This window comes from Camelina sativa, chromosome 4, assembly GCF_030686135.1.
Source record: "Camelina sativa cultivar CO46 ecotype springtype chromosome 4, ASM3068613v1".
Taxonomy (NCBI): Eukaryota; Viridiplantae; Streptophyta; class Magnoliopsida; order Brassicales; family Brassicaceae; genus Camelina; species Camelina sativa.
The window spans coordinates 26,290,206-26,317,552 of record NC_141883.1 but is presented as its reverse complement, the minus strand read 5'-3'; the positions used below and the strand labels follow the sequence as shown (position 1 = coordinate 26,317,552).

The 27,347-nt window shown below is 34.3% G+C and overlaps 5 protein-coding genes and 1 pseudogene across 7 annotated transcripts; 3 read left to right on the top strand and 3 right to left on the bottom strand.

Annotated features, from left to right (window-relative positions):
• Positions 1–1,575: 1,575 nt before the first annotated feature.
• On the top strand, positions 1,576–6,431 carry LOC104784182 (lysine-specific demethylase JMJ15-like). The gene is made up of 9 exons (XM_087510800.1): positions 1,576–1,735; positions 2,887–2,934; positions 3,038–3,115; positions 3,205–3,702; positions 4,014–4,241; positions 4,332–5,502; positions 5,590–5,693; positions 5,787–5,972; positions 6,063–6,431. Exons 1-9 carry the CDS (start codon positions 1,688–1,690, stop codon positions 6,192–6,194), a joined length of 2,493 nt encoding a protein of 830 aa, XP_087366926.1. The 5' UTR covers positions 1,576–1,687; the 3' UTR covers positions 6,195–6,431.
• Positions 6,432–6,770: 339 nt separating this feature from the next.
• On the bottom strand, positions 6,771–7,390 carry LOC104781886 (uncharacterized). Its single transcript, XM_010506671.3, has one exon. It carries the CDS (start codon positions 7,325–7,327, stop codon positions 6,980–6,982), a length of 348 nt encoding a protein of 115 aa, XP_010504973.1. The 5' UTR covers positions 7,328–7,390; the 3' UTR covers positions 6,771–6,979.
• An 893-nt stretch (positions 7,391–8,283) lies between these two features.
• LOC104781885 (protein PHOTOSYSTEM I ASSEMBLY 2, chloroplastic) lies at positions 8,284–9,969 on the bottom strand. The gene is made up of 5 exons (XM_010506670.3): positions 9,709–9,969; positions 9,123–9,294; positions 8,847–8,939; positions 8,619–8,753; positions 8,284–8,470 (listed from the first exon to the last, which is right to left on the bottom strand). The coding sequence occupies exons 1-4, from the start codon at positions 9,916–9,918 to the stop codon at positions 8,623–8,625; spliced, it is 606 nt and encodes a 201-aa protein (XP_010504972.3). The 5' UTR covers positions 9,919–9,969; the 3' UTR covers positions 8,284–8,470; positions 8,619–8,622.
• A 1,803-nt stretch (positions 9,970–11,772) lies between these two features.
• On the top strand, positions 11,773–14,777 carry LOC104781884 (putative UDP-arabinose 4-epimerase 2). 2 transcript variants are annotated; one of them, XM_010506667.3, is made up of 10 exons: positions 11,773–12,029; positions 12,396–12,492; positions 12,702–12,826; positions 12,923–13,036; positions 13,132–13,239; positions 13,335–13,426; positions 13,531–13,767; positions 13,845–13,974; positions 14,053–14,197; positions 14,286–14,777. In XM_010506667.3, exons 2-10 carry the CDS (start codon positions 12,435–12,437, stop codon positions 14,528–14,530), a joined length of 1,254 nt encoding a protein of 417 aa, XP_010504969.2. In that variant the 5' UTR covers positions 11,773–12,029; positions 12,396–12,434; the 3' UTR covers positions 14,531–14,777. The 2 variants fall into 2 exon arrangements, with proteins under 2 accessions (XP_010504969.2, XP_087366925.1); XM_087510799.1 differs by lacking the exon at positions 11,773–12,029 and adding an exon at positions 12,200–12,253.
• Positions 14,778–15,061: 284 nt separating this feature from the next.
• LOC104781883 (coatomer subunit epsilon-2-like) lies at positions 15,062–16,771 on the bottom strand (annotated as a pseudogene). Its single transcript, XR_015597176.1, has 7 exons — positions 16,535–16,771; positions 16,339–16,428; positions 16,092–16,238; positions 15,834–15,968; positions 15,594–15,750; positions 15,418–15,512; positions 15,062–15,271 (listed from the first exon to the last, which is right to left on the bottom strand). The product of XR_015597176.1 is annotated as a coatomer subunit epsilon-2-like (transcript).
• A 3,924-nt stretch (positions 16,772–20,695) lies between these two features.
• Positions 20,696–24,077, top strand: LOC104781882 (putative WRKY transcription factor 35). The gene is made up of 3 exons (XM_010506666.2): positions 20,696–21,758; positions 22,539–22,679; positions 23,266–24,077. Exons 1-3 carry the CDS (start codon positions 21,172–21,174, stop codon positions 23,837–23,839), a joined length of 1,302 nt encoding a protein of 433 aa, XP_010504968.1. The 5' UTR covers positions 20,696–21,171; the 3' UTR covers positions 23,840–24,077.
• Positions 24,078–27,347: the final 3,270 nt, after the last annotated feature.

Here is a 27,347-nt window from a genome sequence, read left to right as displayed (position 1 = left end):
TGTCATATGTATTTTTCAGCAACCTTTCATTTTCCGTGAAGTATTATAACTCAACCACAAAGCAATATAAATCAGTCGTCATATGAATCTACGCAACCTTTCGTCTTCTGTGAAGTATTATAACTTAGCCGTAAAGAATTATAAACCATTCGTCATATGAAGCTACACAACATTTTGTCTTCTGTGAAGTATTATAACTCAGCTGCAAAGCAATATAAATTAGTCGTCATATGAATCTACACAACTTTTTGTCTTCCGTGAAATATTGTAACTCAGCCTTGAAGCAATATAAATCAGCCGTCATATGAATCTACGCAACCTTTCGTCTTCCGTGAAGTATTATAACTCAGTTGCGAATCAGTATAAATAAGTTGTCATATGAATCTACACAACCTTTTTTCTTCTATGAAGTATTATAACTCAGCAGCAAAGCAATATAAATCAGTCGTCATATGAAACCTTTCGTCTTCCGTAAAATATTATAATTTAGCCACAAAACAATATAAATCAGCCGTTATATGAATCTGCGCAGCTTTTCGTCTTTCGTGATGTATTATAACCCAAAAATCAAATTGATCTAACAAATGAGTAACTATATGTAAATCAAAACGACGACAATCATTCATAAAGCATCGATAAAAACTCTCAGTTACCCAGAATAACAGTTTAAGTCACTGACTATTGTCGAAACACTCAAAAATAAAAATTTGACACATATCGAAATACAAAAATACGACCACGAGTGTAGACGAAATGCGAAAGCGTTGAAGAGAGAGAGAAGAAGAAATCAACCGTCATACAAAATCTGCGGAAGCGGGACAAAAGAAGAAAGAAGAAAATAATATCACAAAAATGTAAATAACATAGAAGTGGAGGGTTTATGTCGTATCTTTGACTTAAAAATTAAAAGGAATCGTACATACGGTTTTTTTTTGTTTTTGGCGGTTATTTGTTCTCCAACTTCCTCGTCCTCTTCCCACAGTCTCGCTTCTATCTTCTTCATTTGTCTGTCTCTGTCTGAATACTCTTAAAAAAAAAAAATCCAAATTTTATAGTGTGTTTAATAATAATATTGAGCTCATTATATTTGAATATGTTGTGCGATAAATCAGGGAGATTTAATTTTAAAGACACTTTCCGCACAAGTTTATGTAGGTGAACTGAACTCATATAGTCTTTGTACCTTTTATTAACAACTCATTTTTGATTATTTAACTCATCTATGTTTTTTTTTTCTATGGTAAATTTTTATCTGGTAATTAATCGATTAGCTTTTGTTCTGGATTACGTCTCCTTTACTCATTACTACTTTACAACAATACTAGTTTACTACATTAATAGGTCAATTAGTTTTCCAAATTCGGGGTATTTTATTTTTCTTTTACTTGCCTAAGCTATTTTATGGTCACAGACTCACAGTTTGGGATTGGGATAAGAGATTTTGACCTGTCCTTTTGATTGGTATGATATCTTCAGATTTTTTTTAATTATTATTATTATTATTATTATTATTATTATTATTATTATTATTATTATTATTATTATTATTATTATAAATATGCTTAACCATTTGCTGGCCACTTTAATTGGATATAGGGTTAGGGTTAGGGTTGTCTGATCCTCTGGATACCTCATCTTTTGTCTTCTTGGTTCTTATAAGGGTCCCCTTGGTTTGTGGAAGGAAGTGATGGGTTTCAATTCAATGGAACCTTTCACTGTTGCTCAGATCCAAGCGGTAAGCTTTTGATGTTCTTTTATATGTTTTCGATGATTCATCGATAAAATCGCATAGTTCTAAGAATGATTCTTCGACTTATCGTGTAGTTTGAAGGACGATTTATCAATCAATTATGTAGTTCTATGGGATTATTCGAATCCCGTAGTTCTAAAGATCTCATTGATTAATTGCGCGTAGTTATGAGGAAGATTTATTGATGAATCATGTATATAGTATTATCATTTTGGTATAGTTATTGCTACAGATCTTACTCTATATTTACATACTTGATTTGACAATATTGAAAATGTAAAGTAGGTTTTGCATTATGACTTTTGCCTTAAATGTTGTACTCTGTTACTTATTTGAATTACTAATGTTGATTCATGAGTCTTGATTTCCCCGACACCATTTTGCTTTCATTTGCTTTGGCTATTTGGATTTTTGATATCAGAGTGTTACCTCCTAGCATCTTAATTTTCTCTTGATGTTTTTCTCAAGCATACTAATTTCACCAATCACCATTTTGCTTTCATTTACTTTTGCTATTTGGATTTATTGGAAATCCGACTCTGAGGTTTTTCGATATCAGAGTGTACCCTCCTCCTAGCATCTTAATTTTCTCTTGATGTTTTTCTCAAGCATACTAATTTCACCATCACCATTTTGCTTTCTTTACTTTTGCTATTTGGATTTATTGGAAATCCAACTCTGAAGTTTTCGATATTAGAGTGTAGCGTCCTCCTAGCATCTTAATTTTCTCTTGATGTTTTTCTCAAGCATACTAATGTTATCATCACCATATTTGGATTTCTTGGAAATCCGACTCTAAAGTTTTTTGATATCAGAGTGTAGCGTCCTCCTAGCATCTTAATTTTCTCTTGATGTTTTTCTCAAGCATACTAATGTTACCATCACCATATTTGGATTTATTAGAAATCCGACTCGGAGGTTTTTTGATATCAGAATGTAGACTCCTCCTAGCATCTTAATTTTCTCTTGATGTTTTTTCTCAAGCATATTAATGTTACCATCACCATATTTGGATTTATTAGAAATCCGATTCGGAGGTTTTTTGATATCAAAGTGTAGACTCCTCCTAGCATCTTAATTTTCTCTTGATGTTTTTCTCAATCATACTAATGTCCTTTTCTTTTTTTTTCCTTCAGGACAAGGACACTAATGTAGACCCTCCTAGTAGTCCCCGTCATCGGAAGGTAAGGCCAAAGTGATTCTCGGGGCTGAGCGTAAACTTTACTTTGTACCGATCCAATGTAGTCCATAAAGGCTTACAAATACCTATTTTTTGACATAATGTAGGTTCTTGCTAGATGGGATCCATCTAAAGCTCAGAGGCCAGACATTGATGAAGCTCTTATATTCCGCCCTTCATCAGAGGTACTACTAATTGTTCTCCATCTTGTTTTCAGAGGTTATGTTGATGTTTTGTTCTTTCCTTATTTTTTATTCTGAATTGTGGTTATTAGGAGTTTGAAGATACAATTGCTTACATTGAAAAGATACGTTCCTTAGCCGAACCGCATGGTATTTGTCGAATCATACCACCTCCGAATTGGTGTCCTCCTTGTCGGCTTAAGGAGAGAATTTTATGGGAGGATACAAAGTTCCCAACCCGTATTCAGATTGTGGATCTGCTTCAGAACAGAGAGGCCATGAAGAAGAAGGAGAAACCTAAGGGAAGAAAACGTAAACGAGGAAGAAAGCCGAGTGTGGCTTTACCCAAGAAAATACATGGCTCTGTCTCTAGCTCCGTTTCCTCTCCTGAGAAGATCGAAGAAGAGAAATTTGGTTTCAACTGTGGTTCAGATTTCACTCTTAAGGAGTTTGAGAAATATGCCCGATCTTTCAAGAAATCATACTTCGAAAGAAAAGACAATACTGCAGATACCGAATGGGCCCCATCTGTTGAGGAAATCGAAGGAGAGTACTGGAGGATCATTGAGCAACCAACAGATGAAGTCGAGGTACATTACATTTCCCTTGAATGGCTAGATATTTTTGGTTTTTGATTCATGTATGATTCTACAAATAAGTAGATCATATCATTAAAAAATAGGAAAAATGAGATTTTAATAGATTTTGCCTATTTAAGAGATTTTGCCGGTTTCTTAAAAGATTTATGCGACTTTATAAAAATATAAAAAAATTAAGCCCAAGACAATAACTAAAAATTAAAATATAATAACTTAAAAGCGTTTCTTAAATACAACTAAAAAAACCACATATATAGTTGTTTTTGTCAACAGTTTGTCATTATATGTCCTGTGGTTGGCAGGTCTATTATGGAGCCGACTTGGAGAGACGGGTGCTTGGAAGTGGGTTTTACAAAGGAGTCAACATGTTGACTGAAGATACTAAAGTGGATCAATACTTACATTCTGGTTGGAACTTGAATAACTTACCTCGTCTTCCTGGCTCTTTATTCTCGTATGAGCCTTGTGATATCTCAGGTGTTGTCGTGCCATGGCTCTATGTTGGCATGTGTTTCTCGACGTTTTGTTGGGTAAGATCACACTCTCACAGATCTCTAATCATTTTTTTTTTTGGTTTTCTCAATTTCACCAAAAATGTTTGTTATTTTTTATCGTTACAGCATGTCGAGGACCATCACCTATATTCAGTGAACTATAATCACTTTGGCTCTCCAAAAGTATGGTATGGAGTTCCAGGAAACCATGCAACTGCGCTGGAGGAGGTGATGAGAAGACATCTACCAGATTTGTTTGATGAGCAACCTGATCTACTTCATGGACTTGTTACTCAGTTCTCTCCTTCCATCTTGAAATCTGAGGGAGTTCCGGTTTACAGAGCGGTTCAGGAAGAAGGGGAGTTCATTGTAACATTCCCTAGGGCATATCACTCCGGATTCAACAGCGGGTTCAACTGTGCTGAAGCGGTGAATTTGGCTACGCTTGACTGGTTGCCTTACGGACAGAATGCTATCGAACTTTATAGCCAAGAGACCAGGAAAACTTCTCTATCCCATGACAAGCTTCTCCTCGGAGCAGGTTATGAAGCTTTTAAGTTCCTTTGTGAAATCACACCTCTTAGTAAAGCAAACACAATGTATTTAAGATGGAAGAGGTTCTGTGGGAAGAACGGTGAACTTACTAGGGCAATTGATGAGGCTCGGTTGCGTATAGAAGAAGGAAGAATTGAGGCTCTTGGAAATGGTTTCAGCTTTCAAAAAATGAAGAAGGAGTTTGATTTGGACTGTGAAAAGGAATGCGTCTTTTGCTTAAGTGACTTGCATCTCACTGCTTCCGGCTGCACCAAGTGCTCTCTAGGAGAATACACTTGCACGAAACACGCGAACGATCTTTGCTCATGTGAAAAGCGTGATCGTTTCATCCTTTATCGTTACACCGTAGATGAGTTAAGCTTATTGGCCAGAGCATTGGAAGTATATGATATTATAACATTGCCTTCTAAGTTCATCGAAGAATCTGGTCCAGTTATCGTTGAGGAAGAACCAGAGATCAGACGTGATTTTGATCTCAATCTTGAGTTTCAGTTCGATGCTTCTTCTTCAGAGAGCTCTCAGAAGGAAGAATCTAGTCCGGTTACCGTTGAGGAAGAACCACATAGAATTCGTGATTTTGATCTGAATCTTGACTTGCAATTGGATGAGGAGTTGAATGCTTCTTCAGAGACCAGTGATGATGCCTCCATGATGAACCTTCCTCCCTCTGTCCAGCCTATAGATCTCGGGTCCTTGGTTATAGGAAATCTTTGGTGTAGCAAGCATGCTATATTCCCAAAAGGTGCATGCACATCTCCCTAAACCATTTATAATAATGCACATGCATGAGTCGAAAGAGCTTAAGTTTGTGGTGCTTTATTTTGTACAGGGTTTAAGAGTCGGGTAAAGTTCTATAACGTGCAAGATCCAATGAGAACAAGCTATTACATGTCTGAGATTGAAGATGCAGGATCTAATGGTCCACTATTCAGGGTAAAGGCTTAAACCCTTCATTCTTATTGGTTTGTGTTCGCTAGGCTTGGAATTTGCGTTACATTATATTGTTGTTGGTTAATAACGTTTCAGGTTACTTTGGAAGGATCTCAAGAAGAGACCTTCTGTAATCTCTCAGCTCAGAAATGCTGGGAAATGGTGTTGAAGAGGGTTAACAAAGAGAGAACAGAACGCAGCAGCCAAGGACAAAATGTTCAAACATTGGAAAACATCGACGGGCTACTAATGTTCGGTTTCCGCTCTAAGTTTGTAATTCAGGTAAATTTGTAACTAATCGAATCGACTTGTAGCGTCTTTTGTTTGATACATGGTCTCTCTAACACAAGTTTATCATCTTCACCTCTCCAGGCCACTGAGGCTCTTGACCCGAACCATCGCCTAGAGGAGTATTGGAACCATAAGAATGAGAAGGATTCGTTGGAAACGAATGAATGTGCGATGGCACTGGCATCCATGATCCATCAAAGGAAGACCTTTTGAGTTCGACTTGAACCGAACTTGAAGAATATATTCGTCAGGAAGAAGAGAGAGTGTTATGAACTTATTATGTTTTTAAGATATTGAATAATGGGCTCAAGTTGGCCTTTACCGTTTATGGACCTAATTTCTAGTTTTAAAGACTATTTAGGATTGAGTTGTATTTTAACTATCGTTTCTTCCACCTGGGAAGGTTATCGATTATGATCACAACAGTGAAATGTTTCTTTTTCTCTAAAATTATCTTCTCATCTCAAGCTTTTTGTCTCTTCTTTTACCATTTCTGTCCTTTGAATATTTGATCCATCTTGGATCTTATCAGAGAGACAATGGTAGATAGAGAACTCACCAATTTTTCCGTGCCTTAAAAAGGCTTTTTTTTCATCGAATCGATGCATTATATATTTATATTCTCTCGCTCATATGAGTCTCTGACTGCAATATTGTAACTTTTGTTGTTGTTCAACGTCTAAGTAGCGACCGGCCGTACCAATTCGGTTTTGTCTGGTTCAACTGTAAAAGGTAACCGGACAAACCAAATCTCCGATTTAAACCAAGATCTTAATTCAGGGCTAAAACTGATCAAACCGAAGTCTTTATTCATTAATTAGATCAACATTGTGATACAGACACGACACATACTCTATATCTTAACTAATTTTTCATAAAAATACTTATATTTTATACTACTATCATCGAGTACACATGATCCTTTTCGATATTACCATGAGTTTATTTCAAACGAGATAGTTATTTATTATAACAACGGCGTTAATTAACCTATACGTTCACGAAGGTGGAGGCGTGAGGAACGGCAGGGGAGGAAAACTAAAGCCAGGGAAGCCAGGTATAGATGGCGCCGGAGGTGATGACGGCATCGGAAACGGAAACGGTAAACGTGGGATGTTTCCAGGGAATGGAGAAGGCACAAACGGCGGAAAAAGTGACGGTAACGGAGGAACGCCGCTGAATGGCAAGCCTGGTGGAAACGGCAGGTTGTTCGCTTCGTCGGTGGTGGTGGCTACCATTTCATCACTCGGCTTCTGATCGCTGAGACGACGAGCAACGGTTGCTTTTGGCGTGAGGTTGAAGATCATGATTAGGGTTAGGGCTATAGTGATGACTGAAGAAGCCATTTTAGTGTTTTTGTTTTTTTTAATCTGCTTCTGTCTGTTGCAATAGCTAGCTGAGGTTTAGTGTGAGGAGTATATATAGGCGTATAGATTTTTTCATTGGTATTTTTTTTTTTCACACAAGTTAACGAAATTTTAAATTGTTTTAAAAATATTTTACCTACGTACAAAACGCAATTTAATGGTGCCAATATTTATAAAACATCGAATGTACTGAATTCGAAAATCAGTGGACTGATTTAACAATTACAAATGCATGTGTATCGCATGTTGGCTGTTGCATGCATACTTTTCCAATAAAAATAACAGTACGTTTGACATGAAAGTTGGTTGAAAACAGAAGGAGAAACATGAAAATTGACTAATAATAAATATAGAGGCATGCACATGAACATGTGTCTCTCATGCAGCTTGGTTAGAGCTCATTGAATTAGTCTAATTATATCGAAACCAGCTGTATTTTTTACATTTTAACATATTCTTAACATTCACATTTCACTATCCTATTTATTGTTTTGTACATTTGTATGCTTACCGAACCTTAGCGAAATTGATTTTTTTTGTTTTTCTTTCTAAACATTGGTTTGTTTCTTGTTAAGTCCAACTAGACTTATTGTTTTTGAATATGAAATGATGGGTATGTAAGGAACAGATATGGTTCTAGAAAATCTGATGAGTGTCCAAGGCATTGTTTTGTGATGGAGTAGATGTGAAGATTTAGAGGTCCATAAATATTAAGTACAAATGAGTGCGAATTTATATGCCTAAATCCATAATTAAGTGTGCGTATTATATAATATTGATGAGGGCCATGAGGCTAAAAAGGACGGAAGAAGTAGTAACTAGTAAGGCCATGAGACCTTATCATGCATATACACTTAACACTCACATTTTTCTTCGGCTCATACCTAAGGATTTGCTCAGGGACTCGTTTATGGTTCATGTTGGTGATCAGGGTCTGCGGGAGAAGGAAAGTTTAAGGATTATCGAATTTACAACATAAACCTAGCAACATTACAAAAACATGTTGAATTGTTCAAATTCTTCTATACTTTCCATGCTTCCTCAATGTGTAAGTTTTTTTTCCGCTGCTGTAATCATGTCTATTGACTCTGTGCTTAAAAGCAAGATTTGCAGTCACACAATCTGTGCGAAGTCCAAGAGATGGAAAGGATCAGAAACAGGAAAAACTATAGTGGTTTATGCTAGTATAGTATATCCTCACCAAGCTTTTCATCCGTAGGCAGACCAATAATCTCCATGTGAAAGTATAATAAAATGGACCTATACCTACCTGCTCATGAATCAGGAAGGAGCCGACCGTTGTACATCTTTTGGAGTAGCTCGCGAGCACCAGGCCTTCTAAGAAGACCTTTGTTGTTTGGTAAACCTGTACCCAAACAGACCGGGCAAACAAGCTTACCCCGACCTGATTTGCAATAGGAGCCACCAGTTAATCAGGGAAATCCAATGTCCCAAGCGTCACCAAACTAAAGAAATATAGTAGGAAAGAGACACAAACCGTAACAATTTGGACATTCCGTAAACTCATATACATCTTTGGCACGTTTCCGGTTGAGAGCTTTCCATTTTCCTGTACCACCACACATATCACCTAATATCATAAGAAAATACAGTTATAACCATATGAGCATGACATCAGTACTAAGCTCATGGAAACACAGAATCATTGTGACCTCTAACACAGCAAGGTGCTCAATATGTTTAGTTTCACTTTGATCTTGTGGTCTTATATCAATACAACATGAAAACAAACACAAAGAAGAGTGAGACTCACAAAGAACAGCACCACTGCCCTGACAGTTTCGGCAAGAACCTCCTGGTTTCTTGTATAAAGCGGCTGCGTTTTCCACAGAGACAAAGGTATAAGCATTGCTAATTAAAGCTGCGGATCCGCACACACATGCCGTCATCCACTGTCTCCGTGACACCGATTTCTGATCCCCCTGCTGCAGCCAAGAACACAAAGCCAATTCAAGTCTCCACTTCACTTTTTTAAATTCAATACCAGAAATTAAGACTAAGAGCTAATGGAAGCACTTCCAAACACAACTAAAAACTAGCTCAGCTCCAAATTTACAGTGAACAGTAACAAAGACACACATTTGTAGCAGAACTAAAGACCAAGACTTGAATTTTCTTCTCTTAGGACAATAGTAACTAGAGAATGTGACAAATCAAGTAGCTGTCTATAAAGTAAGTTAGTAGTCAGTCAGTCACCAAATTAAAACCATAACAGAGTCGAAACGATCAATTGATTTTTTATTTTTGCAGCTGATACAAATTAGTGAACTGAACATTCAAATCTCCTTAACCCTAACTCGGGATATTGCACAAAGTAAGGGCAAGTTAGATCAATTAACCTGGGTTTTGTTGGAAGTCTCCGAGGAAGAATCTGAATTGTCCGAATCGAAGGTCTGATTCTCCGGGCATGATTTAGCAAGAACACGAACTCGGTTCCGGTTTGGTGCAGCTGGAGAAGGTGTATGGAGACGCGAGGAAGGGAATGCGAAGAAGAGATGAGATGATGATGCCGCCATTTTTTTTTTTTTTTTTTTCAAGTCTGCGGTCATAATTTTACTGGCGAACCAGAGAGACACCCAAAAACCATCTAATAGGATGTTTTAGATATTTTCGTTTTGTTGCAACTACTTTTATTATTTTTACAGATTGGTACGTGTACTTTTCAATTTCAAAATTTCTATCCATTTTCATTTTGAGCCCAAAAGAAAGGCAGAGATGTTTTGAAAGGCCCAGCCCCGTTAGGCCTGCTCCATAACAGACCTGAAGAGTTTTTAAGGTTTAAGTTTAAATTTGCTGTTTCATAAAAAAATAATTTTTTTTAACACATTTTTATTTTACTTTTTTTAGTATCACATTTTTAATAGAACACAAATATGGTTGTTCACTTCACTTCATTTTTAATAAATATGGTCTTTTTCAACTTGCTAGTATAATTCAATTTTTTTTTTTTAATATGAAATTAGTTTAATAAATGAATTGAATGTACAGTAAAACCTCTATAAATTAATACTCTATAAATTAATAAACACTATAAATTAATAAATTTTGTCAGTCCCAAGTCGGACCAGTGTAAAAAATAACAAAATTCGATAAGATAATAAGATAATAATTTTTTTTGAAATTCCCATGTAAAATATGGTCCCAATAATATCATAAATTAATAATCATGTAAATTTACACAAATATATATATATATATATATGTGTACTGATATAATAATGTATGTTTCTCCTAAAGCTCATATCTATAAAATAATTTTTATGCTGTATTTTCAAACTATAATGATATAAAATATTTTGTAACATGTCATAAAGATAGCTATATTTTTTTAAAAGTTTCTTTTCTAGATATCCGTAATTTACATTTCGATAGTTTGGTTGACTATTAAAATATAACAATCTATATTATTATTCATAAATTTAATTTTTTTGTATGTCATGTGTATAAGTGAATTTGTCTATTGTATCTAAATATTACAAATTCAATTCCAAAACCATAAAATTTTGAATATCTGAAATGTTAAAATTGTCTCAATTCATAATTTTTAAAAGTTAAACTATTAAAATTATATCTATAATTTAATAATTATTTATTTACACTATAAAATAATAATTATTAATTTATAATAAATTAATATCATTATAAATTAATAAAATGTATAAAGAATCGAAATATATAAGGGAGGAATATATGGTCTCGAGATCTAACAAGTCAATGTGCATGGGTACTGTCGGTTGCTTTGCTTGTTCAAGATGTAGCTGCAAACTTGTCTAAATGCAATGAAGTCAACATGGTTTAGTCTAGTCAATTATTTTTCCATATTAAAAGTTCCGTTTTTTATATTAAACAAAAAACAGTAATCAAGTTTGTTGTATATATATATATATATATATATTGAGATAAATATTAACTGAGAAATAAAACTATATTGATATCCTTTTGACTTTGGATTTTCTAATTTTGTCATGCAATTCACCTAGAATCATTAATAATTATGCTTACAATATAAAATACAAATTAGTATAACTATAATAAGTCTATAACACTCAGTTTTGGAAAATGTTTCAAAAGTTCTGACTAAACATAATTTCTCATTTTATACGACAATCACTTCAAATATTTTATAACTTATTGAATAAAAGTACTTCACATGCAACGATACTAACAACCACCTACATATATTTGTTTTTTCATATCATTATAGTAACAATTTCGATAAATTTGTACATAATAATGGTGTTTTGTGGTCAAGAGGTCGTAAAGTTTTGGCCATGAAGTGAAAGACACGTAGAGTCTTTTTACCGACATGTCAGCAGAGAGTTCGTCGAGGACGCACAGATGCTGGGGCTCCCTCGTTCCAATCACCGCGTCCCCTTATATTGTCTGTTGCAATCTCATTCGCTGCTTCTTTTTATATAAACAAAACAACACCTCATTTAATAAAGTTGTCATTTACTTACAAACTTTATAGCTCTTCGCTCTCTCTCTCTCTCTCTCTCTCTCTCAGTCTTTCACCGTCAAGACCGCTCTATTTGCTTTCCTTATTTATACGTTTTTCCTCTCCGTCTCTGCTTAGAATTTGAGATCGAATCTTTCTTAGTTCTCACCATTGAAGATCAACCCACGAGAAAATTTTGAGTCTTTATAACTCCTCTGTCAGGTTCGTCTCTCTCTCTCTCTCGCTCTGAATTTGATATTAATGTCGTTTTTGTTGTAAGTAACCCTTTAAGCTTTCTTGTTCTTCTGTTTCTGCTTATTGTTCAAATCCAGTCTCTACAACATTTTTTGCTTACTAGAGCTTTCTTCTGTGTTTCCTTATCTTCAGGCTACAATGTTCGGCTTTTTTTTTTGTGAAATTATGTGTCGGTGTGATTATATGCATATGTAATGTAGTAATAGTAGTTTTTTCTTATATATATATATATAATTATTCCCAAAGTTTTTAAAAGTCAAAGAATTTAGCAGAATACCGAGGTTTTTGTAGATGTGAGTTTTTAAAGCATTGGAGTTGTTTAATATCTTGCAGCTGAAACTGAACACTAGGCTGTGTACTTTAAGAATCAAAATGCTGAATCTTGGCAGACCAAGAATCGGGAGGCAAAACAGATCTATGTCTTTTGAAGGTACACATCTAAAATAGAACTCTGATTTTTCACATCTTTTTTGGCCTTCTTGTCTATAAGTAGTTGACATCAGTGGTTGGTAAGTTGATAGAGAGGTTCCAGGTTTTTTGGAGCTTGTTAGCTTCAGTCCAAAGTCAAAAGCTTCTTCTTTTTTTGTGCTTCTAATTTGGATTCAAAACTCACACGTGTTGGTGATGTTTGGAGTGTAGGATTGGATTTTGCAGACCCAAAAAAGAACAACAATTACATGGGGAAGATTCTGATGGCCATGACACTTACAGCAATGTGCATTCTCTTGCTCAAGCAATCTCCAACCTTCAACACCCCAAGCGTGGTACATTACTACCTATAATGTTATTGATATACACTTTCTCATTTTTGAAGTAATAAAGTTTTGAGTGGTTGTTATGATGTTTTCTTCATCTTTCAGTTCTCTCAACATGAACCAGGAGTTATCCATGTTCTAGTCACTGGTGGTGCAGGATATATCGGGTCACATGCAGCTTTACGCCTTCTAAAAGATTCATACCGAGTCACCATCGTGGTACACATGCATCTTCATTGCCTTACATTACATAGCTTCATGCTTCTCGTTTTGTATCCAAGTTAAAAAGTAAATTTTTTTTTATGTTTTGGTAGGACAACCTATCTCGAGGGAACCTCGCTGCTGTCAAGATTTTGCAACAACTGTTTCCAGAACCTGGAAGGCTTCAGTTCATTTATGCTGATCTTGGAGATGCAAATGCGGTATGATCATTCATTGTAGTTCTACATATAAGACCCCTAATAAAACAACTGGCAAACTCTTTTTTGTGTGTTTTCTAAGGAAGAAATGTTTTCAGGTTAACAAAATATTTTCTGAAAACGCATTTGACGCTGTGATGCATTTCGCCGCTGTTGCTTATGTTGGAGAAAGCACAGAGTTTCCTCTCAAGTGAGTAGCTAGCTTGATCCTTCTCAAAAAAGATTTTACCTTTACTGTCAAACTTGTTCTGAATCATATATGTATATGGTAGCTTGATGTTATGTCATTTGCAGGTATTATCACAATATCACATCAAACACGTTGGTAGTTTTAGAGACGATGGCTGCTCACGGTGTGAAGACTTTGATATATTCAAGCACATGTGCTACGTATGGAGAGCCTGAGAAGATGCCAATAACAGAGGAAACTCCTCAGGTCCCAATCAATCCTTATGGAAAGGCTAAGAAGATGGCAGAAGATATCATCTTGGATTTTTCCAAAGATTCCAATATGGCCGTTATGATCCTGAGGTTTGTTAGTTAATTTGTGTGTGTTTAGGGCTCTGTGTGCTGTTTTCTCTTCCCCTGAAGTTTGAGTTTTTTTTCAGATATTTCAATGTGATTGGGTCTGATCCTGAAGGAAGACTGGGTGAAGCTCCAAGACCTGAACTCAGAGAGCATGGGCGTATCTCTGGTGCTTGCTTTGATGCTGCACGAGGCATCATTCCCGGGCTGCAGGTAATTATCGCACTCTTTGCTATGTGTCATCATTACAAAAGATCTTTGTTGAAGTTTAATTTGGTTTTTTATCTGCAGATTAAAGGAACAGACTACAAGACTGTGGATGGGACTTGCGTTCGTGATTACATCGATGTCACGGACTTGGTTGATGCCCATGTAAAAGCTCTTGAAAAGGCCAAACCCCGCAAAGTTGGGATCTTTAATGTTGGTACTGGGAAAGGTATAAAAAGTCAGATTGTATGCAAAAAAATTTGGGAAGTGAATGAATAAATTTATAGACAAATGTGATGTTATTGTTGTGCAAGCAGGTAGCTCAGTGAAGGAGTTTGTGGAAGCGTGTAAAAAGGCGACAGGGGTTGATATAAAAGTCGATTACTTGGAAAGACGGGCAGGGGATTACGCAGAGGTTTACAGCGATCCAAGCAAGATCAGAGAAGAGCTGAATTGGACAGCCAAGCATACAAATCTTCATGAGAGTTTGGAGACGGCATGGAGATGGCAGAAGCTTCATCGCAATGGCTATGGATCGTCTCCCTTGGTTTCTGCATACTGACCTTTCTGCATTTTCTTGTGATAATTTACTCTTCAAGGACTCCTTCACCTAGTAGATGATAGCTATAGAGATTATTAGAGTCTTGACTCTAGATGGTAGTAAAAGTAGTAGAAGATTATGAGTACTAGTTTATTATTCAGCTATTTAGTATTCATAACCATATATAGAGATTATATATGAGATTATTGATTAATCAAATAAAATCTATATCAATCACATATTTTATTGTGATTGAGATTTTTCAAAATCTTGGTTCTTGGTGAAGAAGTGAAAATCAGTAGTTGCAAATTTTAAGTTTTCTTGCCAAGTGAGAAGCTTTTGTGTTGTTTTGGTATATTTAGTTTGGATTCAAATCATCGATTCCTCAGATGGTGAGACTGGCCGTGGACGTGGATCCCCTCAAGGCTTTGGTTTGGTAAGTTACACATCTGGATCAGTTAACTTCGAAAGTAAATGACAAACAAAATTGACAGTGCGAGAAGTGGAATTTTTATATTAGACGTAATGAGATGGTAACTGTAACATATCCACTGGCAAAATCTGGTTAATAAATCATGAAAAGAATAGACAGTATGGTTGTTTGGTTAATACTCTAATAGAGAATGCGGTACAGCAAACCGATCCTGCACAACTCTTTTAGCTTCAACCATGGAAGAGTCTTCAGGCAACTGATAGAACAGCTCTCTCGAAGTTGTCTTCGGCTGATGATACACGTGTTCGGGGTGTGAAAGTTTCAGCTGGCTGCAAAAAGGTTTGGGAATACAAATGAACTCAACTAATGCGACTTAACCAATATTCTTGAAAGAATCAAGGATACCATTACTCTCAAATAAATTTTAGCGAGTTCTAAAAGAAGCCTTATACTCGAGCTGATGATGAAAATTTACCTTAATTAGCGTGAAGATGATTTTCCGACATGAAGACTGCAGACAACAAGGTTTGCAAGAGTTTCTGGGTCTTTAGCATCGTGCAATCACCACAACTCGTATAAACACTTGGCAACACACAGAAAAGCCAAGATATAAGTGCAGTGAAGAAGGTGTGCAAGTCTGATTATAGTTACCTTGTTTAGTGCTTCAAGCAGTAGCGTTTCAGCTTCATCAAAGTTATCCATTTGCATACAGCAAACCGCTTTGCCATTCAAGATCAAGCATGTCATCGGGTACTTCTCAGAGAAAGCCTCGAAAATGAGATAAGCTTCCTGTATCTTCGAACCCCCTGAAATCATAAATCGTCCAAGTATAAGAAGGAAAAAAACAGGCTTTTTATGAAAAACACAATGATCAAAATCCAGCATTATACCAGTGCCAGGTTCAACCACGCACTAGCAAGTTGAGTGAGACAGTGGTCTTCATCAATATGTTGCATCACTCTAAGCTGCTTCTCAGCATACTCTGATCTATGCATCTTAATAAATATCTGAACATTCAAGGCATACCTAGAAACGAAAGCAGCAACAAACAAACAAACAATCAAAGAGCACGTGTAAACATAACAACCACTCTCACCAGACCAGAATATAATCACAATCCACCAAAGAATTTCGAAAAAAAAATCTTACAAATCCATAGTTCCTCCAGCATGAGTATATGCTTCAAAGCTAATCTTCCTCATGAATGAATATAATACCAGCAATCAACCTTAATGTATCATTGTTTCCTATTGTTGAATCTGCTAACCATTCTCTCAATCTCGAAACTGTTGATTCCTAAACCAACAAGAACAACAACCGTTCCATATCAGGATTCGAATCTCTTTGACACTAATTTCTACTAGAAATAACATGTACAAATCAAAAGCTGAGTTACCTTATTTTGAGGACTCGATAGATACATAGCGAGGAGTTTGACTGCTTGTAGTGGAGTAGCGGCTGATTCATCGATCTCACTGATGACAAGCTTTTTTACAGCAACAAAAATTTCAAATAACAGATTCAAACAAAACGAAATCGAATCTTAAGAAGAAGAAGACATTATTATCGAGGAGGTGAATCAATGGAGAAACCTGATAGCTACCGAGAGCGATGTATGAGCGGAAGACGAAGCAATCCCGTTCGACGGCATCTTCCGGAGAGAGGTTAGGGATCTCGCTGTTGTTAATCGCTGTTTGATAAGCTCCTAAATAGAAATTGTTTCTTAGGTTGAAGAGGTGGTCTGGTCCTCCTGCTCCCATGGCTGCCATTGCTTCCTCTTCCTGAAGGTCTCACAGATTCGAGCCTAACATTTAACTCCTTTAAGCAACAAATTATATGCATAAGAGCCCCTGTTCTTTTAAATTGTACAATCGACACCCTGGACCTGATTTGGGCCTCATGCGGTAAAATAACGAAGTACAAGTTCTTTAATTTATGGGCTTATATTTTTGCGTTACGAGCTATGATCTGTTTGCTAGACCCAGTCAGATACGTAATTCAAATTAAAATAATCAACAATTCAAATTAAAATAATCAATGTTATGATTATAAGAGGATGACTATTGTTTTTTCTATGAACTTGGGGAGCACTTAAAGAGAATGGTACGAGTTTACGTAAAGTCAACATCCATTTTACATGTGCAAAGTAGTACGTACACGTGCTACACAACCCAATAACATTAGTCAATTATCTAATGTTGAATCAATTTGTACTGGTGACCATCTTGCAATTCTCAATGTAATGGTTTTTAGCTGTACTAGAATAGTCATAGAGAAAATGTGTTACGGTCGTCATAGACATAACTTACTTAATTAGTTACTTACATGCACCTTTTAAATGTAAAATCTATCTACTTGGTGGAATAAGCACCTTCCGTTTGGTTCTTACTATCATGCAAAATTATCGTGATTAATTATTGTTTTATGTTTTTGTCAACTTTTATAATACAATACTAGTTTGCGATTTGAAATCCCTAATCCAAAGACCTGCTCATGACGTTTTCTGCCAATCCGGCCGGTGCCATATATACATATGTTTCAAGTGCTTGTTTAAAATATTGATTGTATCTAAACATACGTTTCTATTCTAAAACACATGTTTCGTGGTTACCAATCAAAATATATGTTTATCTTTCTTTGAAAAAAAACTTGTATTGGTATTGGATAATAGATATTATTACTATTATCATTATTGAATCCGTTCATCAACATGCGTCACCGTAGAACGAGGGAGGCATGACTTATTTTGCCCTTTTGCACCGTCTGGTCTAATTATTGTGATATAAACAATGTATAAGTCCATGTCGTTTCATATAAAAATGAATCTGTGTGCCATTAGAGACGAGGCCTGCTTCATATCATATGGGTCGTGCTTGTTTTTTTCTTTTTCTTTTCTTTATCTCATTTGATAAAATATCTAAAGAAACGATAGGCCGGGAAGTGAGAACTACAGTCTACACGTATATTTTTTAACGTTGAACAAAGATATATTTAACTTCCATTTTGTTCAAAATGTTTAACAGAAAAATTAAAACACAGAGACTATATATAAAGGAACCAATTGCAAATAGAAAAATATGTCTAAAATTTTTCTTTAAAAATCTTTAATCTTGTTTTTTTGTGGGTATGAATCATTATTTCATCCGAATGGAATGGATCACCAATTGAAGCAGTGGTATATATTGTGCGATTTTTTTTTTAACAACAAGCTTGTGCAGTTAAAGACAGCTTCAACTTTCAGTCCACACTTATAAACTTGATCCAACTCCAAAACTTCCAAGTTCCAACGAAAGTGAAATCTGTCGTAATTCATGAATATGTGTGTATATGTATATTAATAGGTCGATTTTGTAACTGTTTAATATAAGCAAATTAAATCGATACATAAATTTGATAATGTAACTAAAATAAAAGGAAAACAAAAATGAGAAATAATATGGGATAAAAGATAGTAGTGATGAGGTTGTAATGTACGAACGTGGATCTAAGTGTCTGTCATGAAGCCGACCATTTTTTTTACATTCCAAAACAAGGTATTTTGATAGTGTTTGTGTTTTTTTTTAATAAAGAAATAAAATTTTAATTGTTTTGTGGGGGTTCATTTCCTCTTTGGAACAGGTAAAAATTATTTTCTATGAAGCATCTTACATGACGACCGGTGTTGTTATTTTATGTTACAATTGTTCTCTGTAGTTATATATACTGTGACAAAAAGTAACGAGTGCGAAAGATTTATATATTTTTTCTGAAAAGAATAGACCATACGAAACATTTCATTCATCATTCTTTTTATTAGAATGATGGAAAAGTTATAATTTATTTTTAACAACATATAGACCATATGATTGGATTTTGGTAGTATCACTGTGATATATAGATCTGAATTTGGTAAGAACACAACGAGTACAATAGACTAATACATTACACATTTACAAGTTTTGATCAAGAGGGAGTTATATATTAAATGTGTGGGATTAGCACATATAATATTTATTTGCACAATGATTAACTTATATTATATCTCAAGCCGTTAAGAAATGGGTTATTTTAATTTGACCAATAATATTCTAGCAGCTATAAGCTACTTCGAAACTCTTGTATTTAATTTAATCAACACACAAAAATGTTTGTTGTTAACCAGCTAGTTAACAAAAAAAAAAACCAAGTAGGTGTCTAGGTGAGTTACAATATTTTATATAGTGCGGGTATATCAATAATAATTGTGAATGAGATTGTAAATATACAAAGAAATACAAATTAATTAAAGTCCAACATGCATAAAAACACATGCTAATACCATGTGAGGAATTTATTACCCATGATACAACTTTCATTCTTGAGTTTATTTAGTCGGCACCACACATAGATATATATTTTCAAGAAATTTGGTGTAAATAGTATCTAAACAATGGATCTTTGAATCCTTTGCTACCTCTTACTTGGCTTTCTTTGAAAAAATAAAAACAAGTGTTTGTCCAAAAAAGAATATCTAAACAATGAAAATAGTAAGTAGTATAGAAATATATAGTTGGCGACAATATGGCAAATCTAGAATGAGATAAGTATAACTGCTAACGTATAATTAGTTGGCACCGATATTAAATCAATCTACATCCATAAGCCAACTGAGAAATATTGTTTTTCTTTTCCAAAGAAACCAACTCAGATTTGGAAATTGGTTTAATTATATATTATAGAATATTTGATCGTATATTACGAAGAAGTCGTTATTTTGCCAGTCTTGGCCACTTACATTACATCAAATGTCTTTTATAATGTAAAACAATTCTATGTATTTTGTTTGATGAGATTGTTTGGTTATATGCCTAAACAGTGCGAAGAGGACGAGTTTGGAAAATTGTTATATTCACAAACAAAACAAAACAAGATCATTTCTTTATATATATATATATATATATATATATATATATATATAAAGACTTGTTAAAATTGTACTAATAAGCTATTATAAGAATTCTTTTGTCATATACGATTCTGACAGGAAACGAATTCCTCGTCATATCTTTCGTCTTTCCCGGTGTAATATATGCAAGCTAATGATTTCTTCTTGATTAGTTATTAGCCCCATAATCCTCTGAAAATTTTGATTAAACAATGATTTTAGTTAGGGTGCAGGGCATATAATAGTCACTAAAACTGCAACTCCTTTTTTAGTTTTATAAGAACTAAAACTGCTTTATGCTCTTTCTTTTGTTGTTATTAGTGTAAATCACGAAATGACCTGCTAAATAACAAGTCAACCACCGTTAACTTGAACAAGGACAAAATTCAATATATAACAGTAACGAATGTAACTTGTTTTGTTATGTATATAACTGGACCATAAATTAGCAGATAAAATCAATTATAAACGATCACATAACATAGTCTATCATATTTTTTTTTCAAAACAAAACACAGTCTCTATATCATAGATGGTTGGAGAAAGAAAAAATAAAATAAAAATTCATATAAGTCCCATATCATTCATTTTTATAAGAATAAACAAATACAATACATACAGACAAACAAATTTTTTGGTACTCAGGAGTCAGGACAACAGCAAAATGTATTTCAGAATATTTACGTGGGCTGATCATATTGGATGGAAATGAAACGTAGTCCGAGAAATGCGGCTATTTGCCGATCTCTTTACTTCCCAGTCACTTGTTTTTTTCTCTCAAGTGCAGCATCTCATTATGCCCTTTCACATTATATGATAATATTTTACTAATATAGTTTACAAAAAAAGTACTACAAGACTTGGCCGTATATGTCTCGATCCTGAAATTTTTGTATACATTTTAAAAATATTATCACTTCACCTCCTTAAGATTTATATACTTAAATCAATGTCATGAATTAGTTCATTTTATATATAAAAGACTACATAATCTGATCTCCCCTCTTTCTCTCTAACATGAAAAAGTTGTCGAAGATATTCTCATTCTGAAAAGTCAGCGTCCCTTTCTCGTTTCATCAACCATTTTTTGTTCTTCATAAATCATCTTCTTTTTTCCCCAAGAGAATAATTCAACATCACTGATCATCACTCTTTTCCGATATATCCACAAAAACTCGATCGAGAATTATAATCGAACTTATATATGTACCTGATTCCAAATCATTTTTCCTAATTACTTTTGCTTTAGGTTTTGGGATTTCTAATTATTTTTCTGTGTATATATAATACCTATATATACATAAACACGCATCATACATACATATTATGTGCAGCGTCTTTGAGTTACTAAACATGGACAACTTCCAAGGAGACCTAACAGACGTCGTACGAGGAATTGGTTCAGGACACGTGTCATCTCCAGGGCCACCGGAAGGTCCAACTCCGAGCAGCATGTCTCGCCCGCCAACGTCAGATCTCCACGTAGAGTTCCCCACCGCCGCTGCTTCTGCCAGCTGTCTCACAAATCCCTTTGGCGACCCGTTCGTAAGCATGACGGATCCTCTCCTCCACCTCGCGGCCAACTCCGGTTTCTTATCCGGTGCCGGAGATAACGAGAGCAACAACAGTTTTGCAGTCTTGCCAAAGGGTTTTGAGGATGACCAAATTACGAGTCAATGCAGTGTCTTCCCAAGAATCCGGATCTCGCAAAGCAATATCATCCAAGATGCATCCACGTGTAATTCACCGGCCATAGCCGTCTCCAACGCCCCAACTTCGCCGTGGGGGATGATCAGCGTTGATGCCACTAACAGTCCAAGAAACTGTTTACTAGTCGATAATAGTAACAACATGTCATCAGCCTCACAGATTCAGATCTCCTCTTCCCCTCAGAATATTGGCATAAAGAGAAGGTTAGTTGATTAAAATTCGATCTATATGATTTATTTATCATTTTCCTTCATAATTAAACGAAAACATTTAATGTTACAGGGTCGTGATAAATATATAATAACACCATGTGATTGACTATATTTGATTTTTTTCCTTTGGAGATTTTAAATTAATGTAGTACGTATAACGAATGACAACCCTTTTTTCGAAGTTTCATATCTGATTAGGCTACTCACCATGGTTCCATCCTTTGAAAGAAAAAAAACTACCTGGGCTATAATTAGTGTGTCAAGAAAATTAATTATAATGAAACGCAATTTGTTCATTAAAACCAATTCTCAACGTTCATATTAATATATTTTTATTTTCATGAAACATAAGACATATTGAAACTAGGGTTTCGTTTTGTGTATGTATTTGCAACCCTTCATGTAAAATTCCCGAATCTTACATGCTTTATTTCTTCGTTTTTCAATTTTTAATTCTGTTTGCTTTTGTTAGAGTACGATATATATATATATATATATATATATATATATATATTTTGCTATTTTAAAAATATTCATTTTACTTTTAGATGATTTTGATTGAATAAAGATTTAGACTTCAAACTGAAAAGAGTATGCGCAGGATACATATATGAAGTGTAAACATCGTAACCAAACAACGATCATTTACCACGTACCATGCCCATCATATCTCAAACCGAACTCATCATGACCCACACTAACATAGATAACAAAAATTTAGCTTTAAAAACTACGACGTAATACTTACATGGGTCTTCAAAATGGATGCAGGAAGAGCCAGACAAAGAAAGTGGTGTGCATACCAGCTCCAGCGGCGATGAACAGCCGGTCCAGTGGAGAAGTGGTTCCGTCTGATCTATGGGCTTGGCGAAAGTACGGTCAAAAACCCATCAAAGGTTCTCCTTATCCAAGGTAATACTCACACACACATATATTCATGCATTTCTATAGTTATGATAACCCTATGTTCGCGATCGTCTATACTGACTATACATATTACGAATATATATAAATATATAAGTATGTTCTTTCAATAGGAAAGTTTTGTAACAACCTGAAAAAATCACTATTTTTAATACAAAAATGTATATGTCGGTTGGTTCCATTGTGTCTTATTATTTCGACGCAAGTTTCGTAAGGAAAGGAATACTTTTTTTGTTGATTAACCACTGAAAAAGAATTCACATGTAAGTAGAATTTGCACCTTTGCATCTCCTTTCACAAAGAATATTGCAGGTGCAATCATTAGCATGGAACTATAAAAGTATAAAGTTCGTTCAATTTTCTACGGCGCACATTAAGCCTGTTAAATTCCTTATTGGGACATTTGATGCACACTTATCTTATAATCATAATATAGATTCAAACGGAAAAACTAGAATATCATTCAGATTAATTGATGATTATTATTTTTAATAATAAATCTGAAATGGTATAGATACAAAAAAAAAAAAATGTCTTTTGTGGTTATTTGAAGGATATATTTTTTGTTTCTCAGGGGTTACTACAGATGTAGCAGCTCAAAAGGTTGTTCAGCTAGGAAACAAGTCGAACGTAGCCGCACTGATCCAAACATGTTAGTCATTACTTACACCTCTGAACATAACCATCCGTGGCCCACTCAACGCAATGCTCTCGCCGGCTCCACTCGTTCCTCTTCCTCCTCCTCATCAAACCTTTCTTCCAAATTCTCAACCGCAACCGCAACTACGTCTCCCTCATCCAGATTCTCCCAAAACAATAATAACAAAGATGAACACAATAAGTCCCACTTGCCTTCCTCTTCCACTCCTCCTTATGCGGCCGCGGGGGTTAAAGAGGAGAAGGGGGAGGAGCGCCATGACAATATGGAGTTCGATAATGACGTTGAAGATACGTATAGACCGGAGTTGTTGCCCGAGTTTCAACATCAGCCGGAGGATTTCTTCGCAGATCTTGACGAGCTTGAGGGAGACTCTTTGAATATGTTGCTATCTCACAGTAGCGGCGGAGGCAACATGGATAACACATCGACCATTCCCGACGTTTTTAGCGATTTCTTTGATGACGACGACTCCTCAAGGTCCTTATAAATATTCTAATTATGTAAACATAGAATTATATTATTCTTGTGATACGATTGTACGAAATGACGTATTAGTCCTAGCGTATACCACGGTCGCCGAGTAGCCAATTAAGAGAATTCAAGTCATTTACAATTCATTTTTTTAGATGAGATCCATCTAGTTCACTAAAACTCCATTGTATTTTTGCTAGCTTATGTGTTTTAATTTTTCTTTAAAGACTGTTTATAAAATTTAACGAGCAAAACTGTTTTTTTTTCCCTTTTCCTATAATCCGAAGATCTCAGACTAGAGTCCAAACTAATTTTCAGTGCTTACAGAAAAAGACCAAATATATTGTTGTCATATAAGCATTCACATTTCACATTAAATTGATATAATTGAGATTCCAATTGGAATTTTAATTTGAAAACTGCTTTTTGGTACAAGCTATTTCTAACTACATACAATGAACTCAAATTCAAGAGGTGGCCAGAGCTTATGTGGCTCTTGTTAAGAGCTAAGACAGTTAATTTAATTCCTTGGGTCATTAATTTATCCAGTTTAGTCTAAATCAATTAATTAATAGGAATGTATGGAACGACATGGATATACACATAGGCGATACGTGTGTATAATAAATTTGTGCTTGTGCGTGCTAAACTGGTACTGCGATGGAGCAAGAGAAGTGGGGTTAAGGAATATTGGTGGATGGGACACAAAGCGAAGATGTTCATCCACAGTATTAGTAGCATGACTCAGACTCACCCATTAATTATAATTGAATTTCTCAGTTGTGAAGATGTTGCCTTTTGATATTTTTCCTTTAGACAAATGTTTTGGGGAAGGAGATATTTGAAAAATAATCTCCAAAAACTAAAATTAAAAAACTAGCTCATGATCGAATATAAATTTAAGAAAACAGTTCATGATAGTGAGAACAATTTCTCTTTTTGACCATGCATGTGGATGATCTTGGAAGGCAGGAAGAAAACCCTAGTTTCATGGCTTTTCTTACGGGACGAATTAAATAAGAATCCCATATAAATAGTCTTTATTCATTCTGGCTGAATTGTGACTCGTATGATATTTGTATAAATTATTAGAGAAATTGTATTACAAAAAATATATGCATCGTTTACGAACTTTCTTAACTTAATAGTTAATTAGTACAACCTGTTTTTATTTTACTTAAATCATATTATTTATTGACTAAAATGAGTTATGTTATACATATATTTGAAATAGACTTGTCTACTTTGTTTCTTGATTTCTAATCTTATCCATCACCTTGAACTCTCTGTCCCGGCTAGTATTTGCCTTTGACTAAATTCATTTCTAAATTCTTTACAGCGGCATGTGTCTAAAAATTAAATTAATCAAATAAAACTGTGCGACACATTCTTCAATTAACGTAAACAACTAAAAAAAAAAGAATCACCTGGTAGGGTAATAAAGATTATATGATGATAGAAGAGAGTGTGTGGGATCTCAACTTTTGATCAAAATCATTCTGGAAATAGTGACCTTAAGTTTTGTCAAATCCATCGGATTCTGATTGATAGAAAGAAAAGTTGCATCACAACCTATTTAAAATTATTTTCTAAGGAAAGTGTTTGATTTGATGAGGGGGCAAGACAAGAAGAACAGTCGAATATTACACGTTTAATTATCATAATTTTTACTTTTCTATGGGTTTTAATTTTATTCTCTCACGATGGGACATATAGAACGAGAGGCCAATATTAATTTGGACGAAGATTTTGGTGGGTAAATAGGCTTATGGATGCTACTATTTGGTGTCACCTTCTTTTAGATTAATGAAAGTGTTTACTATGATGTTTATTTTGGGTATAATTATGGGACATTAACTTTTGGTTATATATCGAGAAAATAATAACATGATAAAGTATAGTGGTAAGTCCCATCGATAAGCTTTTTAGACTAGCTTCGTTGTAACCTTAAATCATAATAAGGAGAATAAGCCAGTAAGGTGATAATGATGGTTTGCTAATAAATTTAAGACTAATCAGTAATCCCTCCAAATAGATAAACTAAAGTTATGAATAATTAAGTATATAATAAAATGTGGTGTTTGCTATTGCTATAGTAAGTATATTTAGTTGAGTTAATAAGTACGATGTGGTGTTTTGAAAGTTTAAATATAATATCAGACAACGCAGACTTTTCTCAACTCTAGTCTAGCATGATTAAAATCGCATTTCTAAGAAAATTTTGAAAGTCTAACCTCTTGTCCAGTTCTAAGAAAATATTAAAATCGCATTTGTCTTAGACAACATCTTCTTCTCAGATTTATAGCCCAACGCAGACTTTTCTCAACTCTAGTCTAGCATGATCTTCAGAAACATTCTCTCCCCTAGCTTAAGTGAAAACTCAGCTAAAATACACACAAATCAAGAAGGAAAAAAAAAAAAATACCAATATCAAAAAATCGTTTTTTGACACATATAGCATTACTATTAGTAAGGTGGCAATTTCTTCATTCAATTCCTGATGATATATAGATTTTAATAGTATGATATTTGTAAAAAAAATCTTAAAGTGTATTTAATATCCAAAACACTCCCAAAATTAAAGGAAACCCACGTTCCTCTATTAAAAGTAAAAAATAATCATCATAGCGAAAGAATCTATACTAATAAAAAATATGAGTTATAAGCTCTTAGCGCCGTCCATATAGGATTTTAAACAACCAATAAAAATTTGACATATCACTTATTAACATTTTATACAATTTCCAGAATTTTCTATATTAAAAATTATTTTAAACAACCTATCATGATTTGACATGTCATTCATTAACATTTTTTAAATTTACAGAATTTTTTACAAAAAGGAAAATTTTAAATTTATAGAAATCAAAGAACTAAGCACAATATCCGACATCGGCTAGAAATTTTTTAGACAATGGTTCAGAACCAGTATAAATAAGATTAATATGCTTCCAACAACGAATGAGCAGGAAAGCTTGATTTATTAGGCATCCAAGTTTAAAAGTTTTATTTGGTTTGATCTGATTTTTTATTTGATCAAATTAAAACTTTAAACAGTTTCAAAAAAATATTCTAATATTTAAAAATTTTAAAAGTTTAAATATTATAAATATTGAAACTTTTAAAAGTTCTTAGCTTTTAAAAAGTTTTTAAATATTATAAGTTTTAAATTTTAAAAGTTTAAAATATTATAAATATTGAAAATTTTTAAAAGGTTCAAATTTTATATTTCGAAACCTTTTAAAAGTTTAAAATATTATAAATATTGATGCTAAACATAAATTATTTTATTTATCTATATTTGTGCTTTTTATTTCTTATGAGCTGTAAAACATATTTTTGTGTATGATTTTATAGATGAGTTGATATTCTTTCATTAATTTTTTAATTTTGGGTATAAGGAAGAAGGATTGACATCGCAAGACTTTAATTTGATGTTTGGGTCAAATTTTGAGGTTTAAAGAAGAAAGATGGACGACAAACACACATATTTTATTAGCTATACATAGGCATGACTAGGGCTA

Excerpts from the sequence above, each read along its gene's own strand:
- LOC104784182 (XM_087510800.1), top strand. The coding sequence starts at position 1,688 with ATGGGTTTCAATTCAATGGAACCTTTCACTGTTGCTCAGATCCAAGCG. Across the intron at positions 2,935-3,037 it reads GTAGTCCCCGTCATCGGAAG|GTTCTTGCTAGATGGGATCC; the intron begins GTAAGGCCAAAG and ends GACATAATGTAG. Across the intron at positions 4,242-4,331 it reads GTTTCTCGACGTTTTGTTGG|CATGTCGAGGACCATCACCT; the intron begins GTAAGATCACAC and ends TTATCGTTACAG.
- LOC104781886 (XM_010506671.3), bottom strand. The coding sequence starts at position 7,327 with ATGGCTTCTTCAGTCATCACTATAGCCCTAACCCTAATCATGATCTTC.
- LOC104781885 (XM_010506670.3), bottom strand. The coding sequence starts at position 9,918 with ATGACCGCAGACTTGAAAAAAAAAAAAAAAAAAATGGCGGCATCATCA. Across the intron at positions 9,295-9,708 it reads AGACTTCCAACAAAACCCAG|CAGGGGGATCAGAAATCGGT; the intron begins GTTAATTGATCT and ends TCTTGGCTGCAG. Across the intron at positions 8,940-9,122 it reads GGGCAGTGGTGCTGTTCTTT|GTGATATGTGTGGTGGTACA; the intron begins GTGAGTCTCACT and ends TTATGATATTAG.
- LOC104781884 (XM_010506667.3), top strand. The coding sequence starts at position 12,435 with ATGCTGAATCTTGGCAGACCAAGAATCGGGAGGCAAAACAGATCTATG. Across the intron at positions 12,827-12,922 it reads CCTTCAACACCCCAAGCGTG|TTCTCTCAACATGAACCAGG; the intron begins GTACATTACTAC and ends TTCATCTTTCAG. Across the intron at positions 13,975-14,052 it reads GCATCATTCCCGGGCTGCAG|ATTAAAGGAACAGACTACAA; the intron begins GTAATTATCGCA and ends TTTTATCTGCAG.
- LOC104781882 (XM_010506666.2), top strand. The coding sequence starts at position 21,172 with ATGTGCAGCGTCTTTGAGTTACTAAACATGGACAACTTCCAAGGAGAC. Across the intron at positions 21,759-22,538 it reads AATATTGGCATAAAGAGAAG|GAAGAGCCAGACAAAGAAAG; the intron begins GTTAGTTGATTA and ends AAATGGATGCAG. Across the intron at positions 22,680-23,265 it reads AAAGGTTCTCCTTATCCAAG|GGGTTACTACAGATGTAGCA; the intron begins GTAATACTCACA and ends TTTGTTTCTCAG.